Consider the following 14,587-nt stretch of genomic DNA (forward strand, 5'->3'; position numbering starts at 1 on the left):
TCTGCAGCCTCAGCTTGAAGAACAAAACCGGGCTGGTGATCCTGGCTGCCTCTCAGAGTTTTTTAGGAATATGCAGCTGGAAACCTTTTAGGCAAAAGGTTTAGTAGGGAATTACCAGTTGATACCAACTGGTTTGTATGATATGTTTACATCCTTTTCCATCCCAATACATTTTAAAGCCAAATCTAGGAGACCAGAGAGGAGCACGTGCATTCAGGTACATCAGAATTCAGGGAACCGAAGGTGGTGGAGCTTTTAAAGATGGGCCACCTGGTGATTCAGATGATGTGCATTGGCAAGTGTCTTTCCAGAGGAGCAGTGTTAAGAGCATTCATTAATATTTGTGCAAAGCTCCTGGAGATGCTTTGAGGAGGACAGAAGTGCATAGTTAGAGAAGCAGTGAGGTAGGTGCTGCCCATGCTTCGCAGCTCCAGAGCCAAAGCCTGGTGGCCAAGGCCCTGGGACATGATGGTACTTTCCTTCAGGAGACAGCCCCACGAACCCAGCCTTGTCCTCAGCTGTTCCCTCTGGAGAACTCTGCAGCTGTGAGGGATGGAATGAGGCAAGGACCCTGCAAAGCCACTGTTCCATCTGTGTGTGCTGGTTGGCCGCTCTTGCGGGTCTCCGTCACCTGGAATTTCTCATGTTCCCTCAGCAGTCCTTTCTCATGTTCCATCACAGTCTTTTCATTAAGATTTTAAATCAATCCTTTGATTACCAGTTCCAAACAAGATGTTGGCAGCTGTGAGAGCTTCTCCAAGTTGCAATGGGTTAAACTCAAATGTCTGTACAATAGATTGGTGCTTTGACCTTTCATGCTGTCTTTACTTAATGTAAATAACTGAAACTTAAACACTGATTCTCTTTTGTTCTTTCTATAGCTTCTTTAGTCTTCCCAGTGCGTACTCCATAACAACAGGAAGATATGTTAATTAGAAGATTTATTAAGGCCAAAACATCTCATGCAGAAGAAATTAATTGGTGCTTACACCTTTAAGCTTGCAATATATTGCACAGAAGAGAATATGTAGCAAGGACTAAAATTCACCATGTCTTTTGATGGGGAAAAGTTTGCTTAATCAGGTTTCTTGGTAAAGTTGAAATCCAAGATACCTGCCAAAAGGTAAACTGCTAATTCACGCTGCTGCACGGCTGGCACTAAATCCAGAATGCTTATTTGGGGCTCTTACCCCAAGGGAGTTAACACCACTGACTCCAGAGAGGTGAGGGACAAAGCTGGGGTAGTGTGAGGAGCTTTCAGCTTTGCTGCTCGAGCTGCTGCGGTAACAGGGTCCTGCAGGTCCTCTCCTCAGTCTGGTTTTGGGGTGTAACTGGGGAACCTGATGTCCCTAACCTGACATCCCTAGTTTGACATCCCTAGTCTTTCAGCTGGATTCTCACCTTTCATAACAGTAACTCTTCTGTGCAGCTTGCTTCTGTGTACTTACAGGTTCTTTAACCAAAATGCCCCAACCTTCATCTCTTTAGTCTTCTGAGGGCTGCACGTGGTGCCTCACACCGTAACCCCTTCCCCAGAGCTCCCTGCCCACCTCCCATCTGCTGCTTTTGGGGCCAGGTAACCCTGCCTGGCCAGTCCGGGCTCTGCTCGTCCCTCTGGGATGTGATGGGTGAGAAGGGAACCATTTTAAAGCACAACTAAATGTTATTTATTAATGGAGGAGAAATGGTTTGAAGCTGGAGACTCTGTGTTCCTGGTGCAAGTTCTGTGTTTGTAACAGACTGACTTCCCCTTACACAAATGCTCTTCTTAAGAAAAAGGAAAAGGGAAAAACAAAGTGTGATGTCTGTGCCCCAGTAACTTGACACAGGAACAGGGAGAGGCCCCAGTTTATCTTTGTTTTAAACAGCCTTGTAAATGAATCTCAGGAATGACCTGTACCAAAGCTGGGTTGAATAAAAACAAAACTGACTTGTTTAACAAACATCTGTTAAAACCATGGTTTGTACACCAGGTATAACCAGAAAAAATGTCCTCTGTCCCTCTGTGATCCCAGTTTCCCCTCATTAACCCCATTGCCCTCTGATTAAAGTGTGATGTCCCCTGTGCACCCCTGTGTCTTGGCAGCTGCTGTCCCCAGTCTCCCTCTCTTTTTCCCAACTGCTGCTTTCCCCACTGCCCCGAGGCTGGGAGGGCAGGAGTGGCCAAAACCAGTCTTTGGCAGGAGGTTTGAAGAAGTCTCACCTCGTGCTGGTGCTGTGACCACAGTGGGACAAAGGCTGAGAATGGGGAGTGTGGGTGTATGTGACAGGAGCCCTCCGAGGCTCCCATGGGGGACATCCCAAGAGACAGAGAGGCTGGAGGTCCTGAGTGCCTGTCCCTAGGGTGTGTGACAAGTGACAGTCTCTAAACCCTCTGGATGCCCTTAGCCTAAATCAGAACTGGGAAATAGATTGCAGCTGTAACAGCTATGTGGCCTGACAAGGACTAAACTGGAGACGTGGAGAAGCTGTGGAGACTGCTGCCTCTTGCAGGCATTAGGGATGAAACCCCGTGACAAACATGTTCACCCCATGTTCTTCATCCCTGCCTGTCCCTGCTGCCACAGTGGGCAGGGATGAGACACCACTTGTGTCAGGGGAAGTGGGACCGGGTGGGGAGCACCAGGGTCTGACACAGCTGTGTCTTGGGGGCCATGAATTCAGAGCTGGAGGTCTCTTAGGAGGGCTCTGTCTGTCTTCACATCTGTGGTGCCCTGCACAGAATGTGGGAAAGCTGAAGCTGTGTGTGACTATCAGGCTGAGCTATGATACAGCCTTTGCTGCTGCTTTGAGGACTGTTTTAAACTTGCTTGTGTTCTCATTTGAGGCCAGCCTAATTCCTTTGGCAAAGCTTTCATCCAACTTGGAGCTTTTGTCAGTAGATTCCCAGCAGGATAGGTGAATTGGGAATAGAAGCTTTTTGTTCTTTTTCCAAATTGCTCGGAAGATTTGATTAAGTTGTTTGTCATGACCATAGTTAGGTCACCAGGGGGGTTCCAGTTGGTTGTCTTGCTGAGGAGGAATGGAAGGGGGCTCTGAGACCTGCCAGAAGTGAATGCATCTCTCCATCTCAGTGCACTGTTCTGCCTTCCTAAAGAATTGAACTGTAAGTACTGCTCAAATTCAATTTAACACACCAAAGTCAATTAGCAGGAGAAAAAAACCAACAACTGTAGAGATGCAATGCCACAAATGAGGTATAACTATTGCATTATTCTTCCCTTTGCAGTTGTCTCTTGATCTCTCTGACCACAGGAGTTTGTTTATTTGTGCAACTGTGTAAATGAATTCTTATCCTAGGTCATCCCCTCCACAATTAGTGACACTGAGTCAGGTTTATTGTCAGTGTGTCTGACAATATGACAGTGAGTGCTGTCTTGAAATGGGGCAGCTCCCTCCTCACCTGCAATAGTTTCTGGGCAACTGCATGAGCTGTGACACGGTTCCTTTAGCTGGGGATTATGAATGGGGGACATTGTGGTGGATGGGAGGATATGAAATGCTTTGCTGTTTCTGTAGGTGGTTTAAAACAGCCACAGAAAACAGTTCTGTGGGTGCTTACCATAGGGGATTTCAGGTGTAATTGCAGCTTTGTTTACAAGGTGGTGGTAGCTTCAGGCATCTGGAAATCTGGACTGAATTGAGGCAACAACAAGAAGAATCTGGTTTGAGAGGTATGCCTCACCTGGGCCAAGATCCCCCAAGGGAAGGAACTTTACCAGGTCAGAGCTCTTTGAAAATACTCTGTAAGCATTCTCTGTAGTTTTTCTGGGAGTGAATATTCCCCAAAACAACAGTTCTCACAGAGCTAGCCATAACCACATCAGACCTGTGCCAGCACTCACTGAATCTGGCACATTTTCACCAGTAGCTGGTGTGTAGCAAATGGGATCTGCAGTGGTGAGTTGAGCTGTAGTTGGAATAAACTCATGTTGTACACAGTCCAAACAGGTAGGCATAAAGGTGAGCTGTCATCCTCCCACTGGGCAAAATAAATGTTCCTGTCACTGCTGTGGGTGGGGAGTGTTCATCTTGTCACTCATTACTTGCCCAGGCAGGGAGGGGAAAGGTATTAAAGCTTCTGACCCTGTTCTGCAAGGAAAAAAGAGAATTGGTGCTATTCTCACTATCCAAAAAGCTCCTGTAACAAGAATGGTCCTGTGCAAGAGCAGCTCCTTCCTGTACTGGCAGCTCATTCTTTGGGGTAGGAGCTCCATTCTGAGCAATGGCAGAATGAAAAGGTAAGTGACATTTTTCGCCTGTTGAAGTTCAGACAGAAATATTTGTTCCTTTTTGGTAACTACAGTGCTGGAATAGGTGTGTGGGAGGGAGCTGTACTGCCAGAGGAGCAGCAGTGTGTCCTGGGAGCACAAGCAGGCTCCAGGTGAACTGTTCCCATCCCAGTGTAGCATCTTGCACCCTGATTGGGAACATGGAGCCCTGAAGGGCCTTCCACCACTGCCTTTATTTTTAGAATTAACCCCTGTTAATGTATACTTTTGCATGTTCATAGGGATCTGCAGAGATTTTGAAAAGCAAGTTTGTTCACAGGTTTTAACACGTCATCCAGCTGTAGGCAAGAACTAGATCCATAGGCTCACAGCTGTGAGGGGAAAACACAAGGTTATGATTGTTGTGGTGTAGTTACAGCATGTTAATTACTGTGTGTAGAACTCTGCTGCTGGCACTTCCACGGGTACACACAGCTGGTGACAATGCTTGAGATAGGGCAAAGGGATGGGAGGGAAGCAGAGCCCATCACACAGCCCAGCTATCTGCAGGGATTGGTGTGGGCATCACCTTTCAGCTGGGCTATTCCAGGGCCACAGAGAACAGGTAGATTTTATTTAGAAACTATAAAAGATAACTCGCCTCCTTGCAAAAGCCAGGCAGTCAACTCACAGCTTGTGAGAGAAAAGGAAGGTACTGCTCAGGAGGAGGGAAGAGCCCTACCATTAAATGAGAACTTTCCCTGTGGTAGCATAAATAAATAGCATGTTCCAGGCATGCTGCTGCCTGACCCCTGAGTATGTGGGGACCTGACAAACCTCATGTGGTCTAAACCAGCCCCAAGTCCTGCTCCTGCAGCATCCCAGGCCTGGGCAGGGCCCCCCCTCAGCACAGCATCCACAGCTTGAGGTAGCTTTGACCTGGCTGATGGGAATTCTGTGGCTTTCACTGCTGGTTCAAGTCATGTCTGTTCACACAGGTTATTTGCACTAAATCTCCATTACTGGATGCTACTGGAACGCTTGGGGACTTCCTTTGTGGTTTCAAGAGCTGCATGGCTTTCTCCCTTCACACACAGAGCTCACTCTGGCAAATTTAACACTTGAGAAAGCGTGAACAGCTGCTCAGCACATCAGTCCTGCATGGTTGGTGCAGGATTTCCTCTCCTACAAGATAAGACAATGAAGAAGGGAGAAGGCCAGAAACTTTCCTCTTGCACTGATGAGCTCTGCTGTTACACAGCATTGTCTCCTTGCTCCTGTTCCATCTCTGTCTCCTATTTATCCCACGCCATTACATGAGACACCTGCTCAGTATTTAGCCTGTGCCAGTCCATATGAACCCCCCTCCTCTTCCGTGACAGGATGGCAGGTGTGGTGCTGTTACCCATCCCATACTGGCTGGATTATACCCTCAAGCTAGGGTAACAATCATCTAAAAATGCCTATTGTTTAAAACAAAACCTCCACTAATTTTTAAAGGATGTGTGAAGCTGGTTTTTTAAAGTGCAAGAGTGGTTTAATCTGACCTTTGTGAAACCACTTTGCTATGAAGATTAAGCAATTTGTAAGAAATAATGTGGTTGTAGTGGTGGAGGGGAATTATTAAAGGCATTTTATTTTGTCTAGTCTGGTAAAACAGAATAAATTTTAAAATCCTGACCAGCACATGCTGGTGGGAGCCCAAGGCAATGGTGATTGTAGACAAGAAGTCATCTCCCACATTTCAAAGTAACTGTGATAGAGTCTGTAATGGCTTAACCAGGAAAAAGCAGATCCCAGACCCCTGGATTACAAGATAAGGCCTTAAGGAAAACTGGAAGTTTGATTCAAGCTTCTCACTGTTGAATCAAAACCTTGGTTCCATCTGAGAACTCTTGCAGAGGCAGCAGTGGGGGCTGCCCATTCCTCGACAGCAGCTCCTGTTCAGCTCCCATGGGCCAAGCCAGATTAGCTCTAATGAGAGAACAATAGTATGAGCTGGATGAAAGGCTCAATCTGTCAAACTTCATCATGGCTGTTTTAAAAATAAACTCTGAGGCATTTGGTTCTCCATGAAGTTTGTAGCTGCCTGCCAACTGGATCCCTGGGTTGCAGGACTGTGACCAAGTCCATCCCCTCCCCAGCTTTCTGTCTTTACATAATCTTAAAACTGAGGGGTAGCACACACTGCTTAGGAAGGACATAAAAAATAGACTGATACTACAAAGTGTCTTTATCCTCTGAGAAGCACAGTGACACTTTTGCCCTGTTGTTTTGGCTGTTCTGTTTGCTGGGACCTGCTGGTTCTGCAGGTGCTGCTTCCAAGGCAGTAATTCTCCACTAGTCCTGTTAGGGGGGCTGTAGGGGAGGACAGGGACAGCTCAGTTGAGGGCACGAGCCTCTTGTGTTCATCCTTCCAGCACTCACTTCCCCATCCTCACTGTGCAGGTGTCTGAATCCATCACAGCATTCTTCAGTCTCAGTGGTTTGATCAGGAATTTGGGCTGTAGTAGGTGTGAAAGGTGCTGAAACAGGCTGGCTCACAGCAACCCTCAACCTCCCTTGTTGGGGGCTTTTCTGTTCCAGAAGGGTGATGGCAGGGTAGCCTTGCCTTGGGATGGCCCTGCACACCTTGGCTGATGGGATAGAAAATATGAACAGCATTGGGTGGCTGCAAGCACATTAACTCTAGATCCACAAGCTCTTTGCAGTGGATTAATTCAGTGCTGTTCACCTGTAAAGAAAGATGCAGATTTGTTGTAAGTTCTGGATAAATGACTCTTGTCTGGCCACTGCTCCTGTCACTTTGTAATTAGGGGGAGGGCAGGGACAGGCTGTATGCCTCAGTAGATGCATAGCAGCAATATGCTGTTGATCCTGATGGAAAACACTTATCCAGGAGCTCCTGGTAACTACTCCTATAACTGTGATTACTCCTTCTACTACACAGAACCTGGGCAAGTGCTTCCTCTTTGCAGGAAACAGAAGGCAGCAGGGATAGCAGGAGGCCAGGTTATTTCAGACAAATTCAAGACCTTAAAATGGGTGGATGGCAAGCTGACAGCCTGGGTCTTTAGCCTTCTAAGTGTGCTCTCTTAAAAGGCATGTGTTTTATGAAACTGGGGAAAAGCTTTAAAAAGAAAGAAAAAATATAGAGCTTGTATTGAATCATTAGAAGTCAAACTGATTCTATTTTTAGACCTATGTGACTGTACTTAAAAGTTTTCTCAGTGTTCAGAGGGAGGCTGAGGAAACTGGGCAGATTTCTAGGTGCTCTCAGGCTCTCTCATTGTGAGAGAATTTCTCCTGGCTCAGGATGCAGGCATACATGGCCAAGAATTTGGAACCCTCCCTTCCCTGCCAAAGGGACATCCCTCTCCCCAGTCCCACCCCTGAACTGCACTTTTGTTCCCTTTTGTTAGCACCAGCAAGGTCTGCAGCAAAGGCAGGACAAGGACACAAGTCTCAGGAGCTGCTGAAATGCAATACTGGCTGTAAATACACATGGCTTTATTCATTTATCATGTCCTGCCTTCAGGATTTGTGACCAAAGGCCATTTTGCTTCCTACCTGTGCTTTTTTTAGCAGATCAGTAATAACAGGAAACCAACCAGGAGTCTGCCTCTCCAGCTCCAAGGTGATGATCACCAAAGCCAACGTGGAGCCCTTAAACTGCACAAGTTGGTGGCAGGCCATACAGTGCTGCAGCTGCTTGGTCAAGAGTGCAACGTGGAGGGAAGGATTCCTCTGAGGCAGTCTGGGTGGGAGATGGGGCCAGCTGGACATCACCATGGCATGGAACTGCAGAGAAGATAAAGTGTACATATATATATATACACACATATATATATGAAAAGAAAAGCAGAGGTTAGTGAAGTTTATGTTTTCATGTCATCACCCAGAAGTACAGATGAATTTCATCTCATATCAGGAAACTTGAAGGCTTCCCCCACCATTTTTTTTGTGTGTTTTGTGTTCGTACTTGCCAATCATTGAACTGTTTTTTTTTGAGGTGATAATGAATGTACAAGGTCTATGTTTCCTAACAATTTCTGAGGTTTCTACATTATCCAGAATGCTATCCAGGAGATTCAATTCAGGACAGCAGCTCCAAATCCAGTAAAACCAGTAATACTGCACTCTGAATTCACCAAGGAAACAATGACCTAGGAAAGGCAGTTTTAACAATCAGCAGCCTAAAATGGCTTAATATTTGCACATAACCTTAAAATAGGGATCCAGGATATGTTCATATCACATGAATTTTGCCTTACTAGTACATGATCGTTTCTTGAAGACGAAGTTTAATTGTTTCTATTAAATGTTTAGTAACTGCAATGTGAACTAAGTGCCAGACCAGGGTATTCTCATTGCATAAATGAATAATTAGTAGGATGAAAAGGAAAATGGTTTAAGAAAAAAACCTATGTGGGAAATGTAGCAAAACTCTGACAGCTTTGTATGTACAGTATTAATAGAAGGGAAATAGTTAGAAATATTTTTGCAGCTTGTATTTAAAAAAAAATAAAGAAGGCATATAGTTGTGCATTATGAGAATCTTTTTAATGTCCCTTCAGTTCTCCTTTAAAGATGAGAGTAAGTTTTTTTGAGCAAAATAGAAGGTTTTAAATAGTAGAAAATTTAAAAAAATTAAAATATAATTTCTGTAATATTCTTTAAAAGGCTTGAAGATAGATAGGAAATAGGTAGTTTGCCAAGCATCTTGGGAAGGATGTGTGAGTGGGTGTGTGTGTGCATCTGTGTTTTTTAGTCTTATTTGATAAGGAGTTGTTTCTTTAAAGAAAAAACATTGCAAAACGTAGTGCTTACAATGTTTAAGAAATCCATTGGTGTTTCTGTGTAAAGATCCCACTGAAGCTTATCCAGTAAAATTCTTTCCATTCTCAAGATCTCGGCTGGAGAGTGCTTACATCTGCTCTGCACCGCTAGCGTCTGCACTGATGGTATTACCTGTAAAAACATTTTTAAAATTAAAAAAAAAAAATAAATAAAGAAACCAACGTCCTATATAGTGCTGTGTGCGCTTCTCTGTATTGTGAAGGGACCTGACCAGTTTACACAAGTTTTTGTTAAGCAGAATGCTCATTCAGGAGATCTCATCCTAGGTACCTCCCATCCTAAATGAAGAGTGGTCCCTGCTGACCCCAGGGCAGCTGCTGCGGACCCAGCCCACAGCAAGAATGCTGCTGCGAGCCTCCCCAGTGTGGCATCAGTGATGCACCTTCCCTGCTACCACTAGTTTTCCTCAGAGGAGGCTTCCTGTCAGCCTGTTTTACAAGGCCTGCTGTGGTTGTCTTGTTTCCTGTGGTCATTGGCACAGCTTATCCTTTGTAGCTGAGAGGAAAAGATCAGTAACTTCATTGTAACACCACCTAAGAAAGGCTGCGAAGAACATTTCACTGCCACAGCGGCTGTTTGAAGAGATGTGTATATCTGACTCCAGCTCCTGGCTTTCCTCTTCTTTTGCAAAGCAGAAGGAAGGAAAGAGGAGGAATGCAATCTGAAATGCTTTTAGCTAATGCTTGTAAGTGCCTGCAGAAGTCTATCACTGCATTTTTACCATGAGAGATATCCTGTGTAATTTCTCACTAGCTTCTGACTTTACTTTCTCATCTTGAGGTGCAGACCTGAGTCAGTTCCTCACTGGGTTCAGAAACCAGTTTTAGCTCTGAGCAAATGCATCTATTTAAAGCTTCCTCTGAAAAGCCTCTGCTCTGTCACACCTGCTGTGCCCTCCCAGGAGCTACAGCATGGGAATTACAGCCCTCTGATGTGCATCTTGATTGTCCTCTCAGACTAAGCTCTACTGTCAGCCATGGATTCTGAAAAGAGGAGAGAGAGGTTTGGGAGCAGGACACAAACACATCCATGACATAAACAAAACAAAAACAAGTCCTTCATCCCTAAAGGTCACAATTCTTTGGAGCAACAATGAAATAGGACTGAAAATGCTATTCTCACCTCTTTAGGACTACTTAGGGTAAACAATTTGACATTTTTTCATTATGTCAAAGTTGTTGAAAGACCTGGAAATATGAACTACTTTTAGTGTGTTTAAAATGAAACATACAGACCTCATCGTCATTGGTTTTTTGCTGCAAGGACAAGACAGGAAATTGCAATGCACTGCAGATATTTTAATTGGGCCTGAAGGGAGAAGAAGAAAACACTGAGTAAAGAAGATAAGACTCTTGGGGGAAATAATTGTCATTCTATGATACATACACAAGTTTCAAACTTTCATTTAAGTTACAGTTGCTTCTGAATTAGTTTAGCTACAGAAGCTGGAAATAGAACAAGAAAATTCAAAGTGAAGCAGAATAAATCCTCTTACAGGTGCCATTTTTATTCATGTCTCTCACAACTTTTAGACTCGGCAATGTCACAGTATTTACACTGCAATGTTGCTCCTCACTTTCAGATATTGGTTCAGGTTGGACTTCAGGAAGAATTTCTTCATGGAAAGGGCTATTAAACATTGGAACAGGCTGCCTAGGAAGGTAGGAGAGTCAGCATCTCTGGGGGCATTCAAGAAACAACTAGATGTGACACAGTACTATGGTTTAGTTAATAGGGTGGTGATCAGTCAAATGGTGGACTCGATGATCTTAGAGGCCTTTTCCAACTTTAATGATTCTGTGATTCTATAAGCCAGTATCAACCTATATAGAACTGGGAGCTGCAAGGCTCAGCTCAATTCCTACCTTTGCTGTAGCTTCCGTGGCAGAAAAGAACAGCCCCACCGTTTAATTAAAAATAGTAATCTAAAACCCAGAATATTAAAAGTGATAATGGGAGTCATTTCTGTTTAGCAGAGAAAACCAGATGAGTTCTTTGTACTTACCACAGCAGTTGGACTAAGTTCACACAAACAATTCTAATGAGGTCAGTGGAACCTCATCGAACACTCAAGTTCATATGTGTGTGTATATATATATATTTGCTTAATGGCCTTTCCCAGCAATGACCCTGACTGCTCCCTAAATCTACTGCCAAACATCATCCCTGCTTTGTGTATAAACTGATTACATGCTCCTTACATTCCCAGTCAGTAATCTAGACAGGGAAAAGCTGACAGAAATCTTTACCTTTACTGATGCCAACAGCCTGTTGAAGATGCTGGTGGCTAAGGCGAACGTTTATGGGTAAAACTGGAACTGGGAGCTGATTTCTGCAATCCAGAGAACTGCTTTTTTGTAACCTGACAGAGAGATATCTGTGCCCTGAGGGGAAGGAAAAGTTAGAAGAAAAATACAGTTAGTGCTTTGATGATTTTGTTAACATATCTCCAAAGGAAGACTGAAATCTTTTTAAGTGCTCTAATTAGCATTTTAGATGGCTGGAGGCTTGAAATTAAGGAAGTTGTCAGCTGTGTCAAAAGAGGGAGGGCAAGGGCTCATTTTGGAGCAGTTTAAAGCACTCATTCGTGTTGCCCAACCCATCTGGCTCTAGCTGTGCTTACACAGGCCTGGTACTCCGCTGAGTGGGGAAGCACCCAGGCTTCCCAAACTGAGATCTTATATACAAGGTCCTGAGTGTGCTCGTTATTCCCACTCTGGGAAAGCTGAAGCCTCGATGCAGCACATGTTCCACTCAGCCAGCCTCAACAGAGAAACTGCAGTCAGGATTAGGTTTTGACTTACTCTGCAAGAGTTTTAATAGCTCTTGAATTTGCTGAGTGTTGGGAAAAGAGCCAGGTTTGTGACTTCTCAAAGGTACATGGCAAAATGTACTAAGTTTTTTCTTTCTTAAATCTTATTTGAAGCTGCATTCAGGTGAATGGGAGGACCGTGGCTGCTGTGAGAATAGCACCCAGGAGCCATGGAACACACCTGAGCATTGTTGTAGGAGAAGTAAAAAGGCCAAGCAGCTACACAGAACAAATAAGACTAAACATCAACCTATTTAATATTACTCATCCCATTATCTGTTTTCACTGTTTTGCTTAATTTGGTAGTAAAAGCACTAGGCAAAAAGTAGCATTTCTAGACTATTGCAAAGAAGAGACAAGGCTGTTAAGGCACTTCTGTGCATTCTTCCATGGTGCTGATGCACTTACAGAAGCAGCCAAGCAGAATTGTTTTGCATTGTACACAGAGGCCATGGAATCTTGTAGCTTCCTAAGGTAGCTTGGAATGGGGCTGGGTTTCTGTTAGGCCTCAGTGAATTCCATCTTCTCCCACCTTAACAGATGAAATTCACAGATAGTGCTGAACACAATTAATATGTCAAATTTATGGTTTTACCATCAATTGTCTGCTCTTACCTGCCCTACCACATTATCCCACACTATTTCACATTTCCCAAAACTACTACTTTTCTGACTGAACTAGAGCAAAATCCAAAGCCCTTGCTTTATACAAGGCATCAATAAAATGTAAAATGGGATAAATACAGACCCTCCTCCCCCTCCATTCCTTAAGCCTAACCTGTGAGGGATGACTTTTGCATTCAGGTGAATCAGATGGCATGACCAGCACTGCATCATTGCAGAGTCCTTTAGGGAATTCCAAAGAGGACAAGAGAGGATGTGAATCCCACCTTCATGGTGGGATTCTGGAAAACTGGCATTTTCCAAATCCCAGCCTCTCTGGCTAAGGCATTTTCCAGAAAAAAAAAAAAAAAAAAAAAAAAAAAAAAGTCATGAGCTCTCTATATGTCCAGGACACTTCATGGCAACTGTTTGAGCCAGTTTCCTGATGGGAGCCACTGACAGAAACAAACAAACAAAATTATAAAACATCCCAGCTCCTTGTACTAAGGATGATTTCCTCTTTTGATGCCTTTCCAGTGCTGAAAACTGAGAAGCAGCCACAGGACTTGTTTGTTTGCAGACAGAGCAATTCCGATAAGCATTTTCCATGGAAGTTCCTGATGAAAGAAAACATGTCAGATGGCTGAACAACAACACAGTCCGGCTTCTTCACTCCTGGGCTGTGTAATGGCTAGAGAAACCTTGGGTCAAGCAGTCCAGATTACTCCATTTATCCTGTTTCACACATTTGGCTTTCCATTTGCCAAGCTATTACCCTGCAACCTGTTATAACCTGATTTCAAGTTTCTGGCAAATAGAGGCTTACCATTTCCATACAAAGGGTTAAAGATGACTGTTCTTAGGAGGTTTATGAATTCCCAATTAAACGTTTTCCTCAGAGCAGTTTAATCTTTGGAGATACCACTTTGGAAATCCCCCTCTCCAGACTAAGGGGAGTATTTACAGGAAATAAACATCTCTGAATTGCATCAGTACCAAGTGAATGAGAACATCCAGCCTGAATCTATTTCAAGGCTTACAATATGATGTCTCTTTAACAACAGAAAAGAGATTTTACTGGATTAAAAATTCCTGCTTTTCTTTCCAAGGAGTGGTGAATGTGGGCTTCCTCACAGTTTTTTTCTGGAAGCTCACACCATTATCTCGGCAGTTCCATTAAATAACCCAAAGTGACATGAATCCTCTGGAAACCGCTCTGCATTTCTAAAGCTGGAGCTCTGTGAGGTTTCCCTGAAAGCAGGAACCACACATGACTAACTTCGGCTGCCACTGGATGTCAGAGCATCCAAAGCTGGACCGTTTCACAGAAGGAGAACTGGCAATGATTTATCTGACCGGTTTGATGCACTGAGAAGTTTACTCTTATGTAGCTGGGGGGGGGGGGGGGGAATAATAATTAAAATCTCTCCCTTTGGCTAGTTTCGACTGTCCTTGAGAAAGACACCTAGCAGCTCCCGCACCGCCAGCGCTCAGACAGCCCTTCCAGCCCTGCAGAGCGCCCGGGAGGCGGTGGGGACCCCCGTCCTGTCCCGTCCCGTCCCGTCCCGAGCGCGTCCTTACCCGCCTCTCCGGGGTACCGGGCACGGGGCACTGGCGGCGCTCGGCGCGGCTCCGCGGCGGGGTCGGCCCGGGAGGGCGGCGGAGAGCGGGGCCGATACCTGCGGGGGAGCAGCCCCAAGGCTGCTGGACGCCTCCGCCAGGAACTTCGGTGCCCGATCTCCGGGGCACGGCTCGGCTGGAACACCCAGCTCTTCTCTCGGGGTCCGCGTGGGACCGCCCAGGTGAGCGCTGTCTCGGCCCGTGTGGGTCTGTCCTACCTGTGCAGAGATCATTGTGCCAGGCAAAGCGCTCCCGGATCCGAATGAAATTCTGCCGCGGTGATAAACACTGTAACCTTCAGCACACCCCCAATCCGCTTGCTCCCTTCTGTAACCATCCGCTTGCCCCCTTCTCTGGCAGCAGTTACTGCCTTGATTGATGTGCTGTCCCTCCGCAACTTGGCCTTCTCCAAAACACATATTTGCTGGATCCAGACAATCCCAGCACCCACCAGGACCTATTTTCCTTCCAGTCACAGGAA

At 45.1% G+C, this 14,587-nt stretch overlaps 2 protein-coding genes across 2 annotated transcripts in view; one reads left to right on the forward strand and one right to left on the reverse strand.

Moving 5' to 3' along the window:
• SEPTIN8 (septin 8) overlaps positions 1-2,067 on the forward strand; it is a 34,812-nt gene extending 32,745 nt beyond the window's left edge. The window contains exon 10 of the mRNA XM_053956402.1: positions 882-2,067. Coding sequence (XP_053812377.1) covers positions 882-936 — 55 coding nt within the window. The 3' untranslated portion in view covers positions 937-2,067. The remainder of the gene's footprint in view (positions 1-881) is intronic.
• A 3,760-nt stretch (positions 2,068-5,827) lies between these two features.
• Positions 5,828-12,845, reverse strand: CCNI2 (cyclin I family member 2; the record flags this gene model as incomplete). Its single annotated transcript, XM_053956915.1, is given in 8 exon segments — positions 5,828-6,794; positions 6,796-6,945; positions 7,782-8,012; positions 9,042-9,182; positions 10,307-10,324; positions 10,326-10,379; positions 11,321-11,455; positions 12,774-12,845. Coding segments are annotated over 8 exon segments (1,035 nt in total), but the record flags the coding sequence as incomplete, so codon positions are not given.
• Between the last annotated feature and the right edge of the window lie 1,742 nt (positions 12,846-14,587).

This window comes from Vidua chalybeata, chromosome 15, assembly GCF_026979565.1.
Source record: "Vidua chalybeata isolate OUT-0048 chromosome 15, bVidCha1 merged haplotype, whole genome shotgun sequence".
In the NCBI taxonomy this organism is placed as follows: domain Eukaryota; kingdom Metazoa; phylum Chordata; class Aves; order Passeriformes; family Viduidae; genus Vidua; species Vidua chalybeata.